Below are 27,888 nucleotides of genomic sequence, written 5' to 3' on the forward strand. Positions count from 1 at the left end.
CAGCATCTTAGCTGTAGAGGGCAGTGTCACTGGCCCTCATATGTGGGATCCGAACTGGGGCCCTCTGGCATCCCAAGCCAGTTCTTAACCAACGTGCCACTCGGCCGGCCCTGGGGTAATTTTTTGATTAGTAGTAATTCAATCATTTCACTTTTTATAGTTGTAGGAGTTTCTTTTTTCTTTTCCTGGAGTTAATTGTTCCTTTGTGTATTTCTACTGATTTGTCGATTTCATCTAAATTATCTAATTGGTTGTCATGCTGTTATTCATGAATTCCTTTATAATCTTTTTTATTTCTATAAGGTCAGTGTAATTGTCCCTCTTTCTGTCTGAGTTTAGGATTTTGAAGCTTCCATTTTTTTCTCTATGTCCATCTAGCTAAAGATTTGTTGGCTTTATTGATCTTTTCATGAAACTCACTTTTAGTTTTATTGATTTGTTGTGTGATGTTTTTATTCTCTATTTCATTAATTTCTGCTCTAATCTTTATTTCTTTCATCTCATTGCTTTGCATGTGGTTGCTCATCATGTAAAGTGTGTTAAGGTAGAAAGTTAGGTTATTGATTTGATATCTTTCTTCTTTGTTAGTATGGGAAGTTACAGGTATAAATGTTCCTCTAAGTACTATTTTAGATACAACCTATAAACGATGGTATATATTTTTTTCTTTTATTTTTTTTAATTGGGTAACTGTTTTTTCCAGGACCCATCAGCTCCAAGTCAACTTGTTGTCCTGCAATCTAGTTGTGGAGGGTACAGCTCAGCTCCAAGTCCAGGCGCCATTTTCAATCTAGTTGCAGGGGGTGGTGGGGTGGGGTGAGGGGTGGGGGGAAGGGAGGGTGTGGCGCAGTCCACCATCCCGTGTGGGAATCAAACCAGCAACCTTGTTAAGAGCACACACTCTAACCAACTGAGCCACCCGGCTGCCCCAAACGTTGATATATTGTCTTCATTTCCATGCAACATAAACTATCGCCCTCATTTCTGTACCGGTTTCCTCTCTGACACATTGGTTATTTAGGACTGTGTTGTTTAATTTCCTTATGTTTGTGAATTTCTCCATTTTTTCTGTGTTATTGATTCTTAATTTTATTCCATTGTTGCCCCAGACAATAGGTTGTATATATTCTTAGTGATTTAAATTTTATGAATTGTATTTTATGTCCTAGCATTTAGTCTACTCTGGAAAATGTCTCATGTGCATTTGTGAAAAATATATATTCTGTTGTTGGATGGAGTCTTCTGTAGATATGTTATGTGTACTTGGTTTTTAGTATTTCCCAAGTCTTTTATGTCTTTCTTGATATTTTGCCTTGCTGTTCTAGATGATCTTCAAAGTGGGATATGGAGTCTCTAATAATTGTTATTTGGGTCTCCCTTTATTTCAGTCCTTTTGCTTCATTTATATTGGTACTGTTAATAGGTGCATATGTGTTTTAAATTTTTTTTTTAAGCTGAGCCATCCTGCTACCTGTTGGCAGCTCAGCGGCTGCTCAGCTCGGGCTGGACTCGAACCGCTGTTGCTCAGAGCTCAAACTCTTGAGCGAGCTCTTAACCAACTGAGCCACTCGGCCGGCCCTTTGTGTTTTTAATTTTATAGCTTCCAGATGAATTGATCTTTTTCATAATATAGCCCTCTATATCTCTATTATATTACATTTTTTAAAAAAGATTTAATTGGGGAATTGAGGAAGGGGAACAGTGTTGGGATATTGGGAAAGTGGAACAGCCAAGTTATTGTCCTTCAGACTTAGTTGTGGAGGACGCAGCTAGCTCAGCTCGAAGTTCAGCCACCATCCGGCTGCCAGTGGTCAGCTCACCGCCGCTCAGCTCAAGGTGCCATGTTCAATCTTAGTTGTGGGCAGGTGTAGCCCACCATCCCATGAGGGAGTCGAACCAGCAACCTTGTTGTTAAGAGCAGGTGCTCTCACCAGCTGAGCCATCCTGATACCTGTTGGCAGCTTAGCGGCAGTTCAGCTCCGGTGCAGCTCACTGGCCCATGTGGGGATCAAACTGGCGACCCTGTTGCTCAGAGCTCATGCTCTTAACCAACTGAGCCACTCAGTCGGCCCTATTTTTTTGTTTGTTTTAAGGTCTGCTTTTTCCTGACATTAGGATGGCCTATCCAGTTTTTGGGTGGGTGATGTTTACATATGTGTCTGTTCCCCATCCTTTTGCTGTCATATTAATACTTTTTGCATCTTTGAATCTAAAAAGCATCTTCTGTAGAAAGCATATAGTTGGGTTATTTTTGTTGTTGTTAAATGTAGGGCGGTAATCTCTGACTCTTAATTGCATTACATAACCCATTACATTTGACATTATAGATATATTATAGAACAGGAAGTGACAGTGACAACAGAAAAGGAGAGGTGTTATTCGAGGCCAATAGAAAATAAAATAATCTTTATAATAATAGGAGAAATATTCCACACTGAACCTCCTCAAATTAATCTATTTAATCATTCATTAGAAAACTTAAGACAAGTAAAAGAACACCTGAAAGATGAAACAAAGTAAAACAATTTTGGAATAATTAAAAAGAAAACAAAAACATGCATTTCCTAAAACAACGACAGCCTTGAATTCTGATGTTATGACAATGAAATGTGTGCTTGATGGTGTGTACAAACTTGCACCCCTTACAAATTTTCATCTTCCAGAACTGAAACTCTGAACCCATCGGACACAATTCCTCATTCTCCCCTCACCCTGCTCCTGTCAACAACCATTTACCATTTTCTGTTTTTGACTACTCCAGGTACCTCACACAAGTGGAATCATATAGTGTTTGACTTTTTTAACAGGCTGATTTCATTTAGATAATTGCCTTAAGGTTCATTGATTTTGTAACATGTGTCAGAATTCACTTTCTTTTTAAAGCTAAAATACTATGTTTTATGCATATACCCCAAATTTTTTTATCTATCCATCTGTTGATGGATTTCTACCTTTTGGCTATTGTGGAATGTGAATGGACATATATCTGTTTGAGTTCCTTCTTTCAATTCTTTGGAGTACTTAACCAGAAGAATTGCTAGATCAGATGGTAACTCAGTTCCTAATTTTTTGAGAAATCTGCCATGCTATTTTTCATACCTGTGACACAATTTTATATTCCCTGCAATAGTGCACAAAAATTCCAAAGGGTGTTTTCATTTTCATGATTGTGTCCTTTGAAGCACAAAAGTCATTAATTTAATGAAATCTAAATTCCCTTCCCCCCATCCTAATTTTACTAGTAGTGTCATATCTAGCAATTGTTTGCTAAATCCCCATGTAGGAATCAAACCGGCAACCGTGATGCTCAGAGCTCCCGCTCTAACCAACTGAGCCACCCGGCAGGCACAACGGTCAATTATTTTTTTATTAAATTATTTTTTATTATGAAATACACATTTTTTAGAATTAGTTTCAGCTGTACAACACAGTGCAATAGTTATACTTTTTACCCCTCTAAGTGACAATCCCCCAAGGGTCAAGTTTTAATTGCTGTATTTTCCGGTGTGTGGTTCCTACCTTCCTGTATCTTTTCAGGTCTCAGAATTTTGTGCAACTGGACATTTTAGGTAATATACTGTAGTAACTCTGGATCCTGATACCCTTTCTTCTGAAGTGATTATTTAACTTATTTCTTTAAGAAGAAATAACTGGCTGCATTATTTTAGTTAAGGCTATGTCCTTCAGAAAGTGAAACCTTGGATATAGATCCAAGGTCAGACACAGCTTTGGGTATGCCTACTGTCCTGGAAAAGTGGTATTGGTAGGGTGCTCTTCTTCTTTCAAGAACCACACCCAGTGGTTAAGCTCCATTAATTGCTGGCTGATGGCTTTATTGTTATCACTAGTTCCCAGGGGGTATACCTTGCTCTGTCAATAAATCCAAAACATCTATTTCCTTTGTAGAAATAATTTCTGAGGTCACTCTTTGATATATGCTCTGAGCCTTAAAAGCCTCCTCGCAGCAGTATAAGTCCCTAGTTGTTTCCAGAAAAATAGTCCACCTACAGTCTAGAGCGTATACACATTAAATACACAAGACCCCTGACTGCATTACACCTCATTCTCCACTTTATGAGAGTGTCCTTGGGAACCTTTCATGATCTTTTGCCAACTGAGTGAATCCTTTGAAAAGTAATTAATAACTTTGTGTTTTGTGGTTTGTTTGTCCCCACATACAGACAACATTTCTGTGCCAGGACCCTGGAGATGTTATGGGTGCAATGGGAAGCCCCTCTCTGAGTGACAATGGATTTCAACTGCTCCGTGTTCACTGGAGAAGAGACACAGCAGCCACAGGTCCTCTTGACTGTGTCTTAGGCCCTCAAAAATGCTTTAAGTACAGTGACCTTAAACACTGGAAAATGGGTGATCAGAGCCCAAGTGTCGTCAGCACGCCCCTCCAAAGGTATGGCCTGGGTGGCCCCTCCAAAGGTATGGCCCCTCCCATGTGTAGGGACTGTCACAGTGGTGTACCCAATTGTCAAGCGCACTCACCCAGAATTTATTAATCCTCAGCAACAGGTAGCTGTGGGCAAAGATCAGAACACTGAGGTCCTATTCTTTCAGGGAAATCAGCCCTCGTCATGGGAGCTGAGATCACAGGATGCCACGTGTTCTTGGCTGCAGTAATCTGCAGTGGAGTCTTCACCATGAGCTGGGAGGGAGGCGCTATGGAGGAAGAGCTCTTGGTTGAAATATTACAGACCCTCATGTTTCTTTAAAAACTTCATGGATTTTATTGAACAAATGTTTTTAGGGCCGGCTGAGTGGCTCAGTTGGTTAACAGCTCGTTCAAGAGTGCGAGCTCTGAGCAACAGGGTCACTGGTTTGATTCAAGGCTGGAGCTGAGCTGCCGCTGAGCTGCCAACAGGTGGCAGGATGGCTCAGCTAAAAATAAAAACAAAAACAAAAAAACACACACAAAAAACAAAAGTTCTTCATTTGCTATTTTCCTTATGGACTATTTCCAGTGAATCTAAATTTTTGTTACTAAAAGAGATTTCACCAATTTTATTGGGCAGTGGGTCAGCACAGCTCCTCACAATGTTATGCCTCCCTTATATGTTTCGAATCAGGCCGATTCCAGGATGACAGTAGAAGCTCTAATATCACCTGTCATTTTGTATGAGAACAAAATAGAAAAAGGATATTTTTATGGTTTGCAAAAAGTTAGTGAATAACTCATAATTACTGTATAGAGGATTACAAAACAGAAGTGCTTCTCTTTAAAATGAATCACTCATTTGAGTTATAAAGTTTTAAACATAAAACATGATGTCAGTCAGGGTTCTCCAGCACAACAGAACGAACATGATGTGTGTATGTAAGCATGTGTGTTAACACATACATGTTAACTTTTCTTTTTGTTGTCTTTAAGTGGCGCGTGTGATTTGGAGACTTGGGTAACTCAGAAATCTGTAATCTAGATAGGCAGTATGAAAACCAAAGGGAAGAATTTTAGTTTAAGTCCAAGGACAGTCTAGTACAAGAGTGGGCAAAGTGCGGCTCACGAGCCACATGCAGCTCTTTGGGTATGTTCCATCTCAAAAGTTTGTCGACCCCTAGAAGAGCCAATCCTGTCCCTCACAACAATTTAAAAATTGAGAGCCATAAATATATTTTTACATAATCACCATTATGTGAATAATATCCTCTAAAAATTTTATAAATGAAACTTTGATAGTTTTATTTTCATTTTCAATTTTACTTCAGAGCCACATGTGGTTCGCGAGCTGCAGTTTGCTGACCCCTGGAGGCTCTTCCGTCTCAAAAGTTTGCCGACCCCAGGTCTAGTAGCAAAAGTACTTCTTGTTCAGAAGAGGTCAATCTTTCGTCTATTGAGAACTACAATTGATTGGATGAAGCACACCCACATTACGGAGGGTAATCTGATTTACTTGAACTCTACCCATTGAAATGGTTACCTCACTGAAAAAACGCTACACAGAAACATCCAGTAGAATGATTGACTTGATATCTCGTACATGGCCGATCTCAGCTGACACACAGATACCGGCCTGTAGTCTTCTTGTGATGTCTTTGGCTTTGAGATCAGGGAGATGATGGCTTCATAAAATGAATTTGGAAGCATGCCTTCAACTTCCAGTCCATCAAGGAGTTTAAGGAGGCTTGGTATTCTTTGAATGTGTTGTTATTGGACTGTCCAGGCATTTTAAAATTTAGATCTTGGTAGACTGTATGTTTCCTGGTATTTGTCAATTTATTCTAGGTTATTCATTGATCACTTATCAATGTTTATCTTAGTTCTTTTGATCATTTTTATTTTTGAGGCATCCATTGTAATACACCCTCTTTCATTTCTCATTAATGTACTTGAGTCCTCTCTCTTTACCTCATATTACTTAGTCTAAGAGTTTCCTGATTTTTCCCCCCAAAATGAAACTATTGTTTTTCTGTACTCTATTTGCTTTATTCCTTATTATTTCTAATTTTTGCTAACTTTGGGTCTAGTTTGTTCTCTTTCTAGTTCCTTAAAAAGTGTAAATATGCATTGTTAATTGACATATTTATATAAGAGTTTATCACTATGAACTTCCCTATACTAATCCTTAGCTGAATCCAATTAGCTTTCATAAGATGTTTTCATTTTTCTTTGCATCATGATACTTTAACAATTCCCTTTCAATTCGGTTTTTGACCGGTGTTACCATAAATGTTATAGAATTCCTACTTATATATTTAAAAATAACATTTGAAGTAAAAAGCCTTTACTGTGATGTTTTACAATTTCTACAACGGCGTTAGACTATGTTTAACGTTTTCTATACCTATAGGTGACTGGGGCTTCAATATCCTCTAGGGTCCTTCTGCTTTTTTTCCCCTGGTGTGTCTGGGTAGTCCTAGAAACTTAATCTTTAATAGAGTCCATGTCTTGCAGCTGTTTTAATCCACTGTTTTTATACTGGAGCCCGGAATATTGTGTGCAGGTGTTTTAGTTAGAAAATGTTCTCTTATGTTATAATTAAACCTTTCATGTTTTGGTGAAAAACTATCCTTGGACTATGAACTTCAGAAAGTTTCTTACCATTTATTCCTCCCTTTTTCACAGAGAGAAAAATCTGTAAAGTCTGAGAGTTGTCTGACTGCTCCTTCCACAATCAGATAAGGTTTTAGTAACGGGTTCTCTTTGAGGAACGGCCTGAGGTACAGAGAATGGAATGCTTTGTGGATATATCAACAAGTTTTTTCCACATTTGCTGCATGGAGCATAAGGTTGTAATTTCCAATCTTCACTCCCTAATGCTTTTAACTCACAAGCTAGTCCACATTGTGTCTCTAACAAATTTATCTCTAACAATTTATGTGTTCCCAGACGTTGCTGCTTCCAGTTGTTTCTCATCCCATTATTGGGTAATTCTCTATATTCATCTATCTCTTGCTTGAGCAAACACAGGTTTGCCACGTCATCGCAAATCTCTCAGGGATCAGAAAAGAGCTTTTCATTTCAGATTGTTCAGTGTCTTCATGTTGTGAAGACGAAAATGACCACCCAAAGCTTTTTACATAACAGAACAGATACAATCCATTCACTTCTGTTTCTCTGTATTTTCCTCATGACACTGTACTATTTTTTTTATTGACTCTACTGCCAGTGCCCATGAATGTGTTTTTAAAGTTTTTCTTTTATGACCATTTCATCTAAAAACATGATTGAACTGGGATCTCTGCATTTGGATATCTTCTAAAAATTTCACACCCAGAATATCTGTGAATCACCAGAGGTACAGTTTACCTTCTGTTTTATCATTGCCCTTTTCGGGCAGAATAACATCCTATAAAAAATGGGATTGGATGAAAAGACAGATGTCACCACACATATCAAGTGAATAGAAAAATAATTACTCAGTGGTCCTTTTGAAGGTGAACAGGGCAAGGGCAGGCTGGTCCTGGCGGCTTGTGCAGAGGAGAATGGATTGGGCCTTGAAGATGTGTAGTAGTATAGGCTGCAGGTTTTCAAAGTTGACCCTACTACCCCGTGACACAAAAAGAAAAGCGGCACATGTCAACTGTCATAAAGTGCTTACACTCTGTGGGCTACGCAGGGTGAGCAGGTATCTGAACCTGATTAGGTGGCAGATATCAAAAATGAGGTCAGTGCTTTTATAAGCAACATGTAATTAAGATGACAAAGCCTCAGAATATATTTGACTCCAGTCGTTCCAAGTTACGGGGAGAGATCCAGGAAAATGCTCAGGATGGTTTCCAAACTCTGATAAACTATGTTAGTAACATGTTTAATTTATCTCATTTCTTATGTTATTGGTGACACTTTGCCTGTGTAGCCTACCACATGCAGCAAGCAGCCCTTTTAGGGGCACAGAACTCTCCTTGCCTGCTAATAGATAGTCCAAAGCCAAGTGGTCATCAGCTACCATGGCTGCAGGGAGTTTACCTACAAGGAAAATGTCTGGATCATTAGCTGACTGCTGCATGAATTCTGAGCATTTGGAACATTTCTTGATTGCTATTAATGATGTGTTTGCTAAATGACATGTGTTCCCAGGTGAGTACCAGTGATTCAAGACAATGATACATCATGAGTGCAACTGGTGGGAGAATAATACCATTATGTTTGACAGGCCAGAGGGGGTTTTTTTTTTTTGGTTTCCTTTTTCAGTTTCTTGTGAGTTTATTATTTATCAGCAACTATGAGCAACATTAGGACAAGAACACTGAAAAGATCCAGTTTCTAGACCAGCGGTTCTCAACCTGTGGGTTGCGACCCTTTGGGGGTCAAACGACCCTTTCACAGGGGTCGCCTAAGACCATCAGAAAACAAAAAGATATTTACATTATGATTCATAACAGTAGCAAAATTACAGTTATAGAGTAGCAACGAAAATAATTTTATGGTTGGGGGTCACCACAACATGAGGAACTGTATTAAGGGGTCACGGCATTAGGAAGGTTGAGAACCGCTGGTCTAGACTCATGTAAGTGAGGCCCAGCCTCTTAGCTGGGTTGATCTTACCTAAGTACTGCTCACCAAGCACCATTACTTCTGCTTAATCAACGATTAATCATTTAAGAACTAATTCAGATGTAGAAATAAAACAAAAAACGTGATTGCCATGGCTGTTGAGGAGAGAACTTGGCATTTAAAACCAGTCAATCAGACTTCAATTTCCAGGCACCTTCAAAGTCATGACTACATAAGAATGCCCAAACCTGCAGATAATTTTTATAAGAGGTTGAGAGAAACAGAGGATACACTTGGAAGTGAGGAACTCAACATGAGTTCCTATCATGGTCTTATCTTAGTGTCAAAGTGAGAGGCAACAATGTGAGAGGTGTTTTGAAGAAGGATGCCCAAAACGAAATGACACACAGGGTACAGACTCTGGGAAGACCTGGAAGGGGCATATGAGTGGTGGTTAGGGTTCAAAACTACAATACACCAAATAACTGTAGGAGTGGCCATTCTGACAGTAAATTGGATGATCAGAACCAGGTAATAGCACCTGAAGATTGGGGGATGAATGTAACTAAGCCTCTATCAGCAGGTAGATATCTGTAAAAATAGACAAGGCTGGTGTAAGTAATCCATTAGGTCATCCTATGATAGTTGTAGCCTGAAGTGCTAAGAGAGGTACTAGTTCCATTGAATACCTTTTTCAAAAGCCCAGTGTTTTGCATTTTTAGAAATAAGTTAATAATAGCAATAAATTTCTAGTGTGTCTTGGTGAGTCCTTGTATTGGGTTGTAGGAAAAGTCATGATGCATTTTTGCAACGAAAAACATAGAAAAATTACGTGGTGACTTTTACAACAACCCAATATTTGCCTTCAGCAGGTCACGTATGCTAGCATGAGTAATTGGTCTATGAGTTTCTACCATGGTCCGATCACAGTGTCATAGTGAGAGGCAACAAGAATTTATTTGAGATCCAAAAACAGGTATTCGGAAAGCACTGCTTCAGGCAGAAGCCTAAAAAGTGTATTGATTCGGACACAAAGGCAAAGGGTATTTATGAGAAAGGGAAGGGGAAGAATTACATCAATAGAAAGAAGGAGTTTCTATTGGTGCACTAAGTTAACATAGTGATACAAATTCTAAACAAAGTTTTAAATTTTTTTCATGTAGTCATCAGTCCAGTATTTATATATCTGCTTTCTTGTTACCTTTGCAAACAGTTCTTTGGGACACAGTTGCTTTGGGCCCAGTCCAAAGGCTATTTGGCCATTTTAACATTCCTAAAGGTTTGAGGATTAACCCGTGTAAGGTAGTTCCTGTGGGAGGGCAGGTCTGACTCCATTTTAAACTCGTTCCATTTATATTATTAGTTACAAGAGCATCAGAGCGGGTGAGGATACCAAGCTCTATGTGCCACTAGCTGTAGGGACCCTTTCTTTGGCCTGGAAGGTATGTGCAACAATTATAGTGTCAGGGGCATTTTTTCTTTCCACAACATGCTCATTGGTCAAACACTAAGTTAGCCATGGCAGACAGAAGTTCTTGAATTTTGCCTAGACCTTTAGGTTAGAGGTTTCTAAAGAGTTTTGCATCTGTGAGAGACCCCAGGGCCAAGGTCAACACTATAAGGTCTGAGGTGTTGGTATGTGTCTCAGAAATTTGAGACTATTTATCACCCTGAGCAATGAAATGAGCTTCTGCAGATTGAGATTGAATCTCTGCAGAGTAGAGAGTAACCTTGATTTCTACTTGTGTAGAAAGTGTGAGACAAGACATTCCCAGAGATTTTTAAGCCACAGGGAGAAACGCTGAATGAGCTGTTAGTCTTGGTGAAATGAGACAACTAGATCATTGTGCTGGTCAAGGAAACTAACAATGTGCAGATTACTTTAATTCTAGGCTGGGGAATTACTGATACTAGCACAATTGCTTGAGGTGTGACTAATTGATCTCATGAGTGAGTCCTGTTTGAACTAGAGACAGAATGCAGCTTCTCTGCAGTAAACTCCATCAGATGTGGTTGCAGCACACTAGTAATAAAAATATGAACCCTCTAGTCATTCATGAGTTCCAAGTGACTCTCCAAGTGGCCAATGTGTCTACAATATGACGTCCTCTAGAATACATTGTGTCAATGAGAGCACAGGAGGACATATTGCCTCCTGTAGTTGGAATATGTGAGAGGCACCATTTTTGTCTATTCTGTAATTACCAGTATCTGTTCAATGACGAGTCCTCTTGGTAAAAAGCTTGAGGGGTCCTGTATTCACGACCCAGGGCAAAATGGAAAGATGGATCGAGATAATATTCTACTCATCTACTAGAGCCCTACGAGGGCCTCCACTGATAGAAAGACTATCAGTTGCTAGCAGTGGCTTCTCTAGTGGTGTGCAGCAGCAGCAGCAGCTGAGGATAGAAGATTTTGGTTGGAGAATGCCTTGGGCAATTTATGTCTACCATGGGTGATTTAGAGACATTTCAATACATAAAACAGGGATGATAAAGCTTCTATGAGTAAACAGTTCTGGGGAAGTAGATGACAATGGAATGATTATTTGACAATTCTTGAACCATTTTTTCCCCAAAGTCAGTCAATTTTTAAGTGTTGGTGAATAAGTAAGCCAGTAGAGCTGATAAATTTGCAAAAGGTGAAATTGCTGTGACCACGGGAAGTGTGCCTATGACATAGGTTCTATATCTGTCTCTGTTACACTCTCAGCTCACAGATGTCTGGTGTTGCCTCAAAGAAAATTTTCACAGTGGGATATGCAGAGATTTCTTAAGTTGTTTCCAAGTAAGCAGGCACAAGTAGGCTGGAGTTGGAAAGAAAAGAGCTGGAAATGTCTATGGAGACAATGGAAGGAAATGATGCTGATGCCCATGACTGAGGACATCCTTGGGCAGAACCCACTTGGGACTCACCTTTATGTTTAAGAACCACAACACTTCCAAAGACATGTTCACAGGATATGATTTAACAAAGACAGATTCTGGGAAAGTGTATGAGAAGAGGGCAGGAGCAACCCTAAAGTGTGTTTCCTCAATTAAGAGAGAGTTGAAACAAAGGACTATTGTGGCATGTGCCCTTCTTCCCACTTGTTCAATTTTTCCTATCAAGGATCCCATAGTGGTGGAAAAAATTAAACATAAAAATCAAGGTTCAGGAGAGTTTAACATTCTCCTAGCATATAAAAGCCAATGTCTCTTTCCTTTTTTAATTTTATATATATTTATTTTATATACATATGTAATTCATATATATATATATATATTTATTTATTTAGGTGTACTTGATAGTTTTCACAAATATATAGTAATACTCTCATCAAAAGATGAAAACAGTTCCATCACCCAAGGAGGACACTCTTGGAGCCCATTTGAATGAAACCCCAATATGTAAGTTAACACTAAAAATTAAGAGATTGAATTTCTTTGCTCTTTATAAAAACATACACCTATTACTTTTGTATCCCAGTCTTTCACAACATGTTCTAGAAGTCTAACCATATGGAAATGAAATCTGTGAACAGCAAAAAGTCTATGAGGTTTGTAGATCATGGACTCAAAAGACTTCCAGCCACTCCTGAGGTAAAGACATTGAAAATTTATCATATCTTCTTTACACTAAATTAGAATATTACTGGAAATAATACCCTTTTCCTATAGCTCACCTCAATTATTCATTAGTGATTGCTTCTAAATATCTTTAGCATTTTTTGGTGTTTTCACTGGGAAATCACAGTAGACTTGCATAGATGTCATCCTACTCATAGAATAAACTCACAATGGACTAGAACAGTGCATACGAACATAGGTGTTTCCTTAAATGAAAGGAACTCCATGGTACCATGGTGGACATCTTGTGTCAGTGTGCACAGCAGTAAAATAAACATGTAAATACTATAACATTTTAAATACATGAAGGTAAATAAAAATCCCATCAATGATATTACCAACCAAAACACACCACAAATATCTGTGGCCCAAATCAATACTAGATTTCAAGTTCCAGATAATAATGTCCAAAACCTGACTACATAGTGTATATACAAATTGTTAACCAAATGCAAAAATGAAGGAAATGTCTGTATCTTTCTCTTTATAAGGAATCTTTACTGTTAATCATAGAAATGCAGAATTTTATACATTCCTAATAATACCAAGTTCCTAACATTACCAACAGGGGGAGTATCTCCAACTCTAGATATTTTTTGCTATCACAGGTCTCTCTCCTTTATTTTTTTTAAGATTTTTATTGCGTAATTGGGGGATGGGACAGCACTGGGAAATTGGAGGAAGGGGAACAGACAAGTTGCTGTCCTTTAGTTCTTCAGTCTAGTTGCGGAGGATATTGCTTCACTGGCCCAAGTTGGCACCATCATTGTGCTCTTCCCGGGAGAGGCAGATCAGTCGCTGGCTTCTGGACGGCTGCTCACGGCAGCTGCTGGCCGCTCATGCTGTCTGCTTGGCCACACATGGTAGCCCATGGCAACCCACTGCAGCAGGGGACTGCAGCCTACGCTGTCGCTGGTGACTCACGGCAGCCCAGCTCCAGGTTGAGCTGTTGTTCAGCATCTTAGCTGTAGAGGGCAGTGTCACTGGCCCTCATNTATATATATATTGGGTTGTCGGAAAAGTCATGACGTATTTTTTCTATGTTTTTTGTTGCAAAAGTGTGTCATGACTTTTCCGACAACCCAATATTTATTTTATATACATCTATAATCCAAATATATGTATTTAATTTAGGTGTACTTCTAAGTTTTCACAAATCTATGATAATACTGCCATCAAAAGATGGAAAAAGTTTCATCACCCAACAAGGACACACTTGGTGCCCATTTGGATGAAACCTCAATACGTAAGTTAACACTAAAAAATTGCAAAGATTGAATTCCTTTGCTCTTTATAAAAACTTACATGTATACTTTTTTTTATCCCAGTCTTCCACAACATGTCCTAGAAGGCTAACCATATGCAAATGAAATCTGTGAACAGCAAAATGGGCTATGGGGTTTGTTAATCATGGACTCAAAAGACTTCCAGCCACTCCTGAGGTAAAACAACACTGAAAATGTATCATATCTTCTTTATACTAAATTAGAATATTATGGGAAATAATACCCTTTTTCTGTAGCTCACCTCAATTATTTATTGGATGATTGTTTCTAAATATCTTCAGCATTTTTTGGTGTTTTCACTGGGGAATCACAGTAGACTTGCATAGATGTCATCCTTCTCATAGAATAAACTCAGGATGGGCTAGAGCTGTGAGCACGAATGTAGGTGTTTTCCTAAATGGAAGGAACTCCATGGTGTCATGGTGGATATCTTGTGTCAGTGTGTACAGCAGTAAAATAAACACGTAAATACTATAACATTTTAAATACATGAAGGTAAATAAAAACCCTTTCAATGACATTAACAACCAAAAGACACCAAAAATATCTGTCGCCCAAATCAATACGATATTTCAAGTCCCAGCTAATAATATCCAAAACCATGACTACATACTATATACAAATTGTTTACCAAATGTAAAAATGACGATAAATGATGAGTGTATCTAACTCTTTATGGTGAATGTTTACTGTTAATCATATGAATGCAGAATTTTCTACATTCCTAACATTACCGAGTTCCTAACATTACCGACAGAGGGGAATATCTCCAATTCTAGATACTTTGTGCTATCACAGGTCTCTCTTCTTAAATCAGAATCTATTCACCAAGTGTCAATCAGAAAGAAAAACAAAAGCAAACAGCCAAATGTAATTATACTTTTTCATTAACTTGACATAAAAAATAACTTCAACTGTTTATTAGCATGGAAAATGGAAAAAGGCTCCTATACCTGTCACTACAAGAGAGGAACTTTGTCAGTAAATAAGACAGGGTACATAGAATGGATGACAGGTATCAAGGAAGTGTCACAAGGCCAGCAGGAAAATACCACAAAATAACAAGCTGTCATTTTTCAAAGGACCCTGAACACAAAATAAAATCTCATTAAAAATTAAATCTAATTACATATTAGAAATACACTTAAATTCACCTATGGATATAACAGGCTCCAAAATGTAAAAAGATAATATGAGTAACTGATTTAATGAAAAATCACTACCTATTAATGTTATGTACTCTTGTTGAAAGACAACGCATAGAATTATCTCACCTCAATAATCATTTCTGAAAGTAAAGTTGACTCTTGAAGAAAAATCCACATATAACAAGACTCATGCAATTCAAACTCATGGTATTCAAGGGTCAACTGCATTTAGAACCGAGGGTTAGAAATCCACTTATACGCAGGCTGGCTTGAGTCATAAGCAGATTTTTAATTGCACGGGTGGTTGGGGATTTTAAAGCCCAAGCTGTTCAAGGGTCAACTACAGCAGAAATCCACATTCCAATAATGCACTTTAAGAAAGGTAGGAAACAGAGTTCATTTTCAATTTTAACAATTTTTTATTTTGAAAGTTTTCTGGAACACTAAACATGAATAATTTCCATCAAACCTTCATAAGTTATTTAGATTTTATTTCTTTTTGGTGGGAGATTTCACATATAGGGATGTGGGCCAATTCAAATCTTTCCCATATTACTTACATTCAAGAAGTTTTATCCAGTGGGTCTTTCCATGCTTATGGAAGGCAGAGGAATGACTGAAGGCTTTTCCACATTGTTCACATTTATGATTTCTAACCAGTGTGCACTCTCACGTGTACTTGAAGGATTTTTTTACGACTGAAGGCTTTTCCACATTCCTTACATTCATAGGGTTTTTCTCCAGTATGAGTTCTCTTATGAATTTGTAAAGAACCTTTATGTCTGTAGGCTTTACCACATTGTTTACATTCATATGGTTTCTCTCCAGTGTGAGTCCTTTCATGTCTTTGATACAAACTAAGGCAGGTGAATGCTTTCCCACATTCCTTACATTGATATGGTGTGTTTCCAGTATGCATTTTCATGTGTCTTCGAAGGGTGGTGCGCCAAGTGAAGGCTTTACCACAGTGTTTACATTCATGGGGTTTCTCTCCTGTGTGCGTCCTCTCATGTATTTGTAAGGAACTGTAATATCTGAAGGCTTTTTTACATTCCTCACACGCATAGGGTTTCTCTTCATTGTGCTTTCTTTCATGTGTTCGAAGATCACTGGGATACTTGAATGTTTTACTACAATTTTTACATTCATAAGGTTTCTCTTCATTGTGACTTCTTTCATGTTTTCGAAGGTAAGGGAGACAACTAAATGCTTTATTACATTCTTTACATATATAGGGTTTCTCAGCAGTGTGATTTCTTTCATGTTTTTGAAGACCACTGGGATAACTGAATGCTTTATTACATTTTTTACATTCATAGGGTTTCTTTCCAGTGTGATTTCTTTGATGTATTTGAAAACTTTTATAACATCTGATGTCTTTCCCACATTCCTTACATTCATAGGGCTTCTCTCCAAAGAATTTTCTTTCATGTTTTCGAAAAGTGTGATGAGTTTTGAAGGCTCTTCCACATTCCTGACATTGATAGGGTTTCTCTGCACTGTGATTTATTTCATGTCTTCGAAGACAACTGGGATATCTGAATGCTTTACTACATTTTTTACATTCATAAGGTTTTTCTACAGTGTGAGTCCTTTTGTGTCTTCGATAACTTTTAAAACATCTGAAAGCTTTCCCACATTCCTTACAATCATAGGGCTTCTCTCCAGTGAATTTTCTTTCATGTTTTCGGAAACTTTGATGATATCTGAAGGCTCTTCCACATTCCTTACATTCATAGGGCTTTTCTTCAGAGTGAATTCTTTCATGACTTCGAAGATAAGGGAGACAACTGAATGCTTTACTACATTTTTTACATATATAAGGTTTCTTTCCAGTGTGATTTCTTTCATGTATTTCAAGACTTTGGTAACACCTTAAGGCTTTTCCACAGTGTTTACATTGATAAGGCTTCTCTCCTGTGTGGGTTCTTTCACATATTTGAAGTGAAGTTGAACAACTGAAGGTTTTCCTACACTTCTTACATTTATAAGGAGCATCTACAGTATGCGTACTCATGTGTCTTTGAAGGGTTTTGAGTGACACGAAGGCTTTCCCATATTCCTTACATTTACTGGGTTCGTCTTCATTGTTATTTTTTTCATGTTTTTCTAAAAATTGAAGATAACTGAACACTCTGCCTAATACCTTATAATTATGTGGTTTCTCTCCGTATTTCTGATACTTAGAGGACTTGTGTCCAGTGTGACATGTGGTGTGCTTATTATGAGATGAATGATGCATGAAGACTTTTCCACACATGGTATATTCCCATGGTTCTACTCTAGGAAGAGTTTTCCTCTTCAAATTGTGATTTGGAATACTGCTGTAGTTTTTCTCACATTGACTACCTTCTTTACTTTCACAGAGTCTCTCTATCTTATGACTTCTGAAAAAAACCAAGAGGCACATTATTAATGACTGCTATAAAACAACAATATGGTTCAAATATTCTAATAAAAATAAAATTGTTAATAAAACGAAGTGTAGGTTTTGTGTCTTGTCTGAATTGTCTGACATTGAATAACTGAATACCCTGCAAGACAAGACTGAGCCTTCCTATTTTCAAAACAGTGAAGTTCATTATAGGCTTTAATAATGTCTCCATGTGAGCTATTTTATAAACACTGAACATCTGTGTCTTATACAAGAAAGTAATTTGGTGAAAAATTTTTCACAAGTAATAAATTTGAAGCAGGTGTTATTTTGGATGCTTCTTTTTAATATTTTGTAGCATACCAGGTTTCTCATGAGCGACAATGCTTTCTATTGTGAATATGACCCACCTTCGTTTTTTCTCCTTGTTTCTGTATTCGTCTTCAATGTCATGATCTTCCCATTCTTTACCTAAAATGCAGACCCAGAACAGTGATCTGAAAGTTTTAGAAATTATACAAAAATCATTAGATTCTAGTTCTGTGATGCACTGTGACCATGCTCAGTTTATTTATCAATGTCCTCCACTTCTACATTTCACATCTTAGAAAAATGCTGATGAGCAAAAAACATTTGGCCTCTAATAACAAGGTGAAAATGACGTTGTCATGCATACCTATTGAGGCCAGGTTCCTGAAGGTTTCCCGCATCACATCTCTATAGAGTTTCTTCTGTGAAGGATCCAGTAAAGCCCACTCCTCCAGGGTGAAGGTCACAGCCACATCTTCAAAGGCCACTGGGTCCTGAAACATCCCAGTATATGTGATTCATGAGACTGACAGCACTGGACACTTTGACTCCATTTACACAAATGTAAGATATGATTATTCCATTTCCAAACATTTATTCTAGGATTTCATCATCAGAAATTTACTGTCTATCCACATTTACTTCCTTATAACACCATTACAAACACATAGAAATTATGCATGTTTACTTTGATCACATTCCACCTTACTTCTCTAACAGCAGTGTTCAGACCATTTTGGAAAAGAACAGATGTGCTACACAAAGAAACAAATATTATTTTAAAACCAACGATTTTCTTTCAGAAAAATTCTTTCATCTCCTTCCTTATTACCCATCATATATAGTACTCCATTAAACAGAGGGTCACATCTGCATGAGGTTTTAATGACTAAAGATATAGCAAAAAACTAGAAGCTTTTTCATCCATTCCCATCACCAAAAACGAAGAGTGCAGGAGGCCTGTGGAAATTCGTCTTTTAACAAAGTTTAGCTTGCCATATTGACCTAAAATCCTCCAGACCATTAGACGTGCAGACATACCTCATTTTATTGTGTTTCACTTTATAGCACTTGGAAGATATTATGTTTTCATCAATATCGAGACAAGAGTCTCCACCAGCAATACGATTATGACTCACTGAAGGCGCAGATGATACATGTACACTGATCCTTTAGACACAATGGTGTTACACACTTAACAGTCTGTAGTACAGTGTAAACAGACGGGATTGTAACCTGCAATATTTCCTAAGTTATGTGCATAATCAGATGCAGCTGACTGAATGAAAATATTCTTACGGGGAAGCGCTGCTTTTGCCTTGTGTGCCATTTATCACAAACCAAGTTCATCCTTTCTCTCTCTGTCCAATTATGGTCTAGAGCATCATTTGGAGCTTACAGCTCAGGGACAAGGATAAGACATGACACCTTAGACTACAATACCGCTAAACTCATGTCTCAGGGCTACTTCCAACCAACTTCTGGTATATATAGGAATGTACACATTGAGATGGTAATATTCTAGAAGTGATTTTTCTAGCAAAACCATTGACAGTGTAAAGTGAGTCCTGCTGACACTGAGGAACAGGTTACAAGCAGAAGATTACAAGAAAGTTCAGTGACAGTCACAGTGGTTTGATGGTGAATTTGTGCATGGTTATACAATACCTAAGGTGTCAGCAGTGGTTTCCTCCAAGAGAACATGCTATTGCTATTCTCCAATTAGGAGGAAGTGTTCCTGAGCAGTCACTCTAGAGCAGCGGTTCTCAACCTGTGGGTCGTGACCCCTTTGGGGGTCAAACGACCCTTTCACAGGGGTCGCCTAAGACCATCAGAAAACAAAAAGATATTTACATTACGATTCATAACAGTAGCAAAATTACAGTTATAGAGTAGCAACGAAAATAATTTTATGGTTGGGGTCACCACAACATGAGGAACAGTATTAAGGGGTCACGGCATTAGGAAGGTTGAGAACCGCAGCACTAGAGGAAAAACAGCAGAAGAATGAATGAGCGAACTGGAAGACAAGATAGTGGAAACTGCACAATTTGAACTCCAGCAAGGTAAAAAGTTTTTTTTAATAAGGACACTTTCAGGGACATCTAGGACAACACTGACCATAGTAACATTCGCATCACAGAGTGTGAAGAGAAAAAGAAAGGGACAGAAAACCGCTTTAAAGAAATAACAGCTGAAAACTTCTTTATAATGGTAAAGGAAACACACATCCCTGTCAGGAAGCACAGAGTCCCAAAGAAGAGAAACACAAACTGAAGCACGCCAAGACACATCACAATTAAAATGCAAAAATGTTAAAGATAAAAAGAGAATCGAAAAAGCAGCAAGAGAAAAGCACCTACTTACATACACAGGAACAGCCCCAGGATTATCAGCTGATTTTTCCACAGAAGCTTTGCAGGCCAGAAGGGAATCACATGATATATGCAAAGCCATGAAAAGGAAAACATACAACCTGGAATACTCTATCTTCTGATAAGGTTAACACTAAGAATTAAAGGAGGGATAGGGTTTTCCAGATACAAGAAAACTAAAGGAGTTCATTACCATTAAAATGGCACTACAAGAAATGTTAAAGGGACTTCTTCAATCAGAAAAGACCAATACTAAAAATAAGACAATGTAGGAAAGAAAAAAATCTCACAGGTAAAAGCAAACATTTAGTCAAAGTAGTACATCAACTAATTATAAAGCTAGTATGACGGTTAAAAAGCAAAAGTAGGAAAATCATGTGTATCTAAAATAACTAAGTGGCACAAACACATAATATATAATATATGACATCTAAACATAAAATTTGTGTATGGAAGGTGCATAAAAAAATGTAGTGCTTTTAGAATGTGTTCAAACTTAAGGGACCATCAACTTAAAATAGACTACTGTAAACATATGCTGTTATATATGAAGCTCATGGCAACCACAAACCATAAAGTTATGATACTCAAAAAAAGAAGAGAAAGGAGTCCAAACATAACACTAGAAAGTCATCAATGCACAAGAATAAAAGAGTAAGAGGAAAAAAAGCAGAGAAGAACTATAAAACAACCAAAACCAATTAACAAAATGGTAATAAATACATACCTATCAACAATTAACTATAAATGGACTAAGTGCTCCAATAATAAGACAAAGTGTGTCTGGATAAAAAAAAAACCCAGATCTAAAGACACACACCGACTGAAATGGAAAGAATTGAAAAAGATATTTCATGCAAATGGAAATGAAAAACAACAAAAAAAGGTAGGGTGGCAGTACATATATCACAATAAATACTTTAAAACAAAGTCTGTAACTAGAGCCCAAGAAGAACATTACATAGTAAAAGGATCATTCCAACAAGATATAACACTTGTAAATATCTATGCACCCAACATAGGAGCACTAAATACACAAAGCTAATATTAACAAATATAAGGGCGAGACTGACAGTAACATAATAATAGTAGATAACACAGACCGCTTACATCAATGGACCGACTACCCGGAGAGAAAATCAACAAAGGCTCATTGGCCTCAAATTGTCCAACAGAACACATTTGACCAGGTGAACTTAATAGATATACACAGAATATTTTATGAAAGACAGTGGAATACACATTCTTTTGTGGTCCACATGGAAAATTCTCCAGGATAGATCACATGTTAGACACAAAACAAATCTCAATAAATTTAAAAATACTGAAATCCTACCAGCATCTTTTCTGACCATAATGGTATGAAACTAAAAATCAATAAAAAGAAAGAAACTGGAAAAAAACATAAACATGTGGAGGCTAAAATACATGTTATGAAACAATCAATTTGATTTACAAAAATAAATCAGACAATATGAAAAAGTATCTTGAGACAAATAAAAATGGAAACACAATGTTCCAAAACAAAATAAGTTTCTAAGAGGGAAGTCTCTAGGAATACAAGTCCACCTGAGGAAACAAGAAAAATCTCAAACAACCTAACCTTATATTTAAATGAATTAGAAAAAGAACAAAGCACAAAGTTAGTAGAGGGAAGGAAACAATAAAGATCACATGAAAATAAAAAAATTGAAAACGTCAATGAAAGTAACAGCTGGTTCTCTGAAAAGACAAAAAAGTTGATAAACAGCTACACTGAACAACAGAGACAGGGCCCAAATAAATACAATCAGAAATGAAAGAAGAGAAGTTATAACAGACATCACAGAAATGCAAAAGATCAAAAGAGAATACTACGAACAGCTACACACCAATAAATTCAACAACCTAAACACCTGAAACTAATTAAAAAAAAATTGGACAACCTAGAAGATATGGATAAATTCCAAGAAACATGCACTCTTTCAAGACTGAATCAGGAAGAAACAGAGAATCTGATCAGATCCATTATTGTAACAAGACTAAATCAGGAATCAAAAAACTCCCAACAAACAGAAGTCCAGCCAGACAGATTCCCAGGAGAATGCTACCAAATACCTAAACAAGAACTAATGTCAATATTTCTCAAACTAGTCCAAAAACTGAAGAGAAAGAAATGCTTCCGAACTCATTCTACAAGGCCAGCATTACATGATAACACTAGAAAAAAAAGAAAATTAAAGACCAATATCCCTGATGAACCTAGATGCAACAATCCTCAATAAAACATTAGCACATTGAGTTCAACAACACATTAAAAGTATCATAAACCATGATCAAGGGGAATTCACTACAGGACTGCAAGGAAAGTTCAATATCCACAAATCAATCCATGATATACCACAAAAAAATAAGTATCATATCATCTCAATAGAATCAGAAAAAGCATCCAACAAAACACAACATAAATGAATGATAAAAACTGTCAGCAAAGTGGGAAGACAAGGAACATATCTCAACATGAAAAAGGCCATATATAGCAAAGCCACAGCTAATATCACACTTAACTGTGAAAAGCTAACTGCTTTTCACCTGTGATCAGGAAAAAGATGAAGATGCCCACTCTCACCACTTGTATTCAACATCCTATTGGAAGTCCTAACCATAGCTATCAGACAAAAAAAAAAAAAGATATTCAAATTGGAAAAAAGTAAAACTCTGGATATTTAAAGATAACATGATACTGTATGTAAAGAACCCTGAAAATTACAAGAAGAAAAAAAAAACCACGATCAAAACATATACATGAATTCAATAAAGTTGCAGGATATGAAAATAATATGCAGAAATCAGTGGTGTTTCTATACAATAATAACAAATTCTCAGAAAAATTAAGAAAACAATCCCATTTATAATTGCATCACACCCAAAAAATACCTAGGAAAGTTAATCAAAGAGGCAAGGTACTGTACTCTGAAAACTATAAGGCATTGATTAAAGAAATTGAAGGTGATACAAATAAATGAAAAGACATGTAATGCACATGAATTTAAAAAATACATTTAAAGTTCTATACTACCCAAAGCAATCCACAAATTCAACACATCCCTACCAAATCGATAATAAAATTTTTCACAGAACTAGAGCAAATCATCCTAAAATTTATATGAAGCCACAAAAGACCCCATGTAGCTAAGGCAACCTTAAGGGGGAAAAAAAGCTGGAGGTATCAGGCTCACTGACTTGAATCTATGTTACAAAGGTATAGTAATTAAAACAATGGTACTAGCACCAAAACAGACACATGCCTCACTAGAACAGAATAGAAAGCCCAGAAATAAACCCACACTTATACAGTCAATTAGTCTGTGACAAAGGCGGTAGAAATATACAACGGGGAAATGATAGTCTCTTCAATAAATGGTGTTGGTAAACCTGAACAGATACATGCAAGAAAATGAAGTTGGACCACTTTCTTACACCTCATAATAAATAAATTCATAATAAATTAAGGAATTGAATGTAAGGCCTAAAATCACAAAACTTCTACAAGAGCAAATGTGCAATAAAGTCTTTGACATCGGTGTTAGCAATATTTTTGGGGGGTATGTATCCACCGGTGAGGCCAACAAAAAGCAAAAATTATCAAATGGCACTACATCAAACTAAACAGCTTTTGCCTAGTGAGGAAAACCATCAACAAAACAAAAAGACAACCTACTGAATGGGAGAAATACTTGCAAATGATATATCTGATAAGGGGTTAATATCCATAATATATAAATTAACTCCTGTAAATCAACAGCAAAAAACAATCCGATTATAAAATGAATAGAGGACCTGAATATATTTCTCCAAAGACACACAGATGACCAAGAAAAGATGCTCAACATCACTAATCATAGGAAAATGCAAATTAAAACCATGGTGAGATATCACCTGACACCTGTGAGAATGGCTATTATGTCAATACATCAACAAATCACAAGCGTTGGTGAGGATGTGGAGAAAAGGGTACCCTCATTTGCTGTTGGTGCGAATGTAAATTGGTGTAGCCACCATGGAAAATATAATACTATGGAGTTTTCTCAAAACATTAAACTTAAACTACCACACAACAGCAATTCTACTTCTGTTTACCTGAAGGAAACAAAACACATTTAAGAAGTTATATGTACCCCTAAATTCACTGCAGCATTATTTATATTAGACAAGACATCAAATCAGCCAAGTGTCCATCAGCAGATGAGTAAAGATGTAAAAAAATATATATATATATATACATACATATATATACACACATATACATATATATATATACCTATATATTACTCAGCTATAAAAAAATGAAATCTTGCCATTTGAGACAAAAATTGATGGACCTAGCAGTATTAAGCTGAGTGAAGTATGTCAGACAAATACTGTATGATTTCACATACATGTGAAGTCTAAGAAACAAAATAAATGAACAAAGAAAACAGAACAAACTCATAGACACAGAGAACATGGTTGACAGCGAAAAGGGGAACAGGAAGATGAGGGGAAAAGGTGAAGACAAATAAGACATACAGATTTCCAGTTATAAATAAATAAGTCATGGGAATATAATGCAGAGAACAGACAAAATAATAATATCGTAATAACATTAGGTTACAAATAACAAATGGTTATTAGACTTGCGGTGATGATCACATTATGAAATATATAAATGTCAAATCACTGTGTTATACACCTGAAACTAGTATAATCTTGTATGTCAACTATATTTTAATAAAAACAACTTAAATGTGTTTTAAAAACAGAGAAAAAAATGCCTGCTCTTTAAGGCGTGATCATCTGATGGGCTCAGCTCCTTCACAGGGTTGAATCATCCTGCTACTCACCTTAATATCAAGGAGAACTCAGCCCCAGTCACACCTTCACTGTAAACACACAGCAGGGCTCCACCCAAGACAAGAACCGAGGCCACTGCAAGGAGGACTCCAGTCCCACACTCCTCCTCCCAAAGGACAGCAAATTATCGACTCAGAGTCCTCTGTATATAGACCCCAGGCTCGGTGGGTCCCCAGTGCAGCACAGGGCAGCACAGCTCACAGGAGGGCTCCCCAGCAAGCAGCAGCTCACAGCGCAGAGCCTCCAGGCTTTCTCATCAGCCTGACAGGTAAGAAGCAGGAGGGGGAGAGGAAGGGGGTGGGGCTTAAGTTTCTAGGAGTCAAACATCAAATATGTGGACCCCAACCACTCATTACAAGAACAAACATGGATAAGGAAAATAGGCATTTGCACTGTCTTGGTTTTTTTTTGTTTTTTTTGTTTTTTTTGGTTACAGAGAATAAACTGATCACTGACAGATGGGGGGAGGGTTGTGGGCTGAGTGAAAAAAGTGAAGGGATTAAGAAATACAAATTAGTAGTTACAAAAGAGTCTGGGGATGTAAAGTACAGCATAAGAATATAGTCAATAATATTGTAATCACTATGCCAGGTGGGCACGAACCCACTAGGGGAATCACTTCGTAAACCATGTAAACGTCCAACCACGACTCTGTACACCTGAAACCAATATAAGACAATATTGAACGTTAACTCTAACTGGAAAATAAAATAAATGCAAAAAAAATGGACGGATAGTTTGGGGTGATTTTCAGGAACCGGCAGGGGGCTTGTGGAAAGAGCAACTTTATTTTGCTCTTCAGGTTTATTGCCAAAGCAATGCCATTACCCTTGCTGCGGGCACAGCCAGTTGGTTTTGGTGGTGAGTGAGCCAAGCAAGCTGTTAGGAGCAATGCCTGAATGTGGTCGCTGAGAAAATAGAATTTTTACTAAAAATTCCAAGAAGTCAAGAGGTTTCTGGGTAATGTACAAATCACAGAAGAAAAATCTACTCTTTTCAGGCCAAATGTTGCCTGTCTGGTGATATACCGTAATAAGGCCAGTAAGCCATGAGGCCATCGTGCTGTTCAAGCTGCTCTAAAGTGTCCAGTGAAAGACCTAAAGCTTTACCAGAAACACGCTCAGAAACTCGCTCAGAAACCCTCACGGAATAAGCAGGAGGAGGGACAGGCAGGTCTTTGTATCAAGCTATTTAGGAGCTTCTTTCTTGTAACCTAGGAAATGTCTCTCTCCAGGAGGAGTCGTTGCTCTTCAATCAGAACTTCTGGAAGCCAGCTTTCTTCCCAGCACCTTGCATTACCAGGGGCTCTAAATGCACCAGAAAAATGCATTTCTGTTGACTTCGTGTCTGTTCATGACATCCTCTTTATCCTCTTTGATAACGTGGCTCTCACAGAGTGACTGACTCGCTCTGAGCTCCAGAGCTGGGGTAGCAGCTCCAAAGGGGCCAGGGACATGTGGGGAGGAGCTCAGCGCCAGGGCTGGAGGGGCAGCTTTCTCTCAGACAGAAGTGCTGGTAGAATCCATTGTTTCTTTGTTGAGCCCTTCTCCCTGCTCCCTGCTTGCAGACGCAGGCAGCTGCCCCGTCTGAGTCTCCCATTAAACCACGAAGAAACAAGTAAGGAATTAACAGGAACGAGCCTAGGAGGCAACAAGACTAGCTTAGTTATTAACAAGCTTGGGGGCCAAGACAAGCTTAGTGATTAATGGGCTTGGGAGCCAACAAGATAAGCTTAGTGATTAACTACATCCACAGTCAGCAGGAAATGCTGTGGAGGTTTCTCAGGGACTGCTACCCATGATGGAAGAATTCTATGCAGGCGAGCTTAAAAACCCAGGTGGTGAGGGGCCAGGAGCTCGGGGCAGCTATGTGAACTCCCGTCCTTGAATAAATTTTCTAACTTCTATTCCTTTGTGTCTCGGGCATTCTTCACAAGCAGCGAGGGACCAGGACACTTCTCACTGGCTTGTTTTTATATAAAGAAACACTAGCGAGATAATGGAAAAGTAATTAAAACTGGTTATTTCAGGGTGTCTACGGTAACAACACAGGATATGCAGGGAGCAAGTCTTCTAAAGTTACTTTCCTACCTCAGGAATTTAATGAACCTTCCAATGCATTATTCATTTAAAACAAACAGAAAAACTTACACATACCATATTTTCGTATGCTTTCTTGTTATTGCTAATTAACATTTGCTGTTTAGAATTAACTTAAGTTTCTACATAGAAAATCACTCCAAGATTTCATCCTTCAAACATTAACAGGTATAAAACTGCAGACCATCAATCTTTCCAAATCCTTTTCTGACAAAAAAGGACAAGGGGCATTGTAAGAGTTTGTTCCTCTACAGGGGATATTTTCAGCGTATTATATATATATATATATATATATATATATATATATATATATATATATATATATATATATATATATTATAATGCATTAGGGGGTTGCAATTAAGCCCTGACATTAAGCAGAAAATTCAAAGATCTCTGAAAGGCTTGAGGTGTTCTCATATTGAATATGCAGATTCAATTGCTTCTTCCTCACACCCATTCAAAAAAGAAGTCATTTGCCTTAGAAATAGTAAAGCCTTTTCTTTTTTTCTTTTTTTTTTGCGGGGGTGGGGGGTGGTAATTGGGGAAGGGGAACAGCCAAGTTGTTGTCCTTCAATCTTAATTGTGAAGGGCGCAGCTTGCTCAGCTCCAAGTCCAGTCGCCATCCAGCCGCCTCTTGGCAGCTCAGGGTGTTAAGTCCAGACAATTAATAAAGAGGCTGGATATCAAATTAGGGTTCCAAAGATTTTATTAAGCTGAGCTCAGCGACTGTCTCCCCGGCTAAAAGGAGAACGGTCCCCAGGCTCGGGGGTCTGGTTTTTTATAAGGCAGGGCTATATGCAAAGTAAGTTACAGAAGTTAAAAAGAACGTGTAGTTATTCCAGTTAAAACCGCAACCCGCTATCACAACAG

General features: G+C 37.7%; 2 protein-coding genes across 3 annotated transcripts in view; both read right to left on the reverse strand.

Annotated features, from left to right (window-relative positions):
• Positions 1-27,888, reverse strand: part of LOC109391673 (zinc finger protein 14-like) — a 77,357-nt gene that overhangs the window by 46,856 nt on the left and 2,613 nt on the right. Inside the window, exon 1 of one of the 2 annotated variants that reach the window (XM_019659437.1) lies at positions 24,907-24,984. The exons of the other annotated variant lie outside the window; for it this stretch is intronic. The gene's annotated coding sequence lies outside the window, so the exon portion shown is untranslated. Of the gene's footprint in view, positions 1-24,906; positions 24,985-27,888 lie in introns of those variants that run through there. 2 annotated transcript variants of the gene reach the window in all.
• Positions 15,000-27,888, reverse strand: part of LOC109391672 (zinc finger protein 709-like) — a 15,508-nt gene continuing 2,619 nt past the window's right edge. The window contains 4 exon segments of the mRNA XM_019659433.1: positions 15,000-15,641; positions 15,643-17,373; positions 17,771-17,831; positions 18,037-18,163. Of these exon segments, the coding sequence (XP_019514978.1) occupies positions 15,539-15,641; positions 15,643-17,373; positions 17,771-17,831; positions 18,037-18,163 (2,022 nt within the window). The 3' untranslated portion in view covers positions 15,000-15,538.

This window comes from Hipposideros armiger, unplaced genomic scaffold (assembly GCF_001890085.2).
Source record: "Hipposideros armiger isolate ML-2016 unplaced genomic scaffold, ASM189008v1 scaffold_298, whole genome shotgun sequence".
Taxonomy (NCBI): domain Eukaryota; kingdom Metazoa; phylum Chordata; class Mammalia; order Chiroptera; family Hipposideridae; genus Hipposideros; species Hipposideros armiger.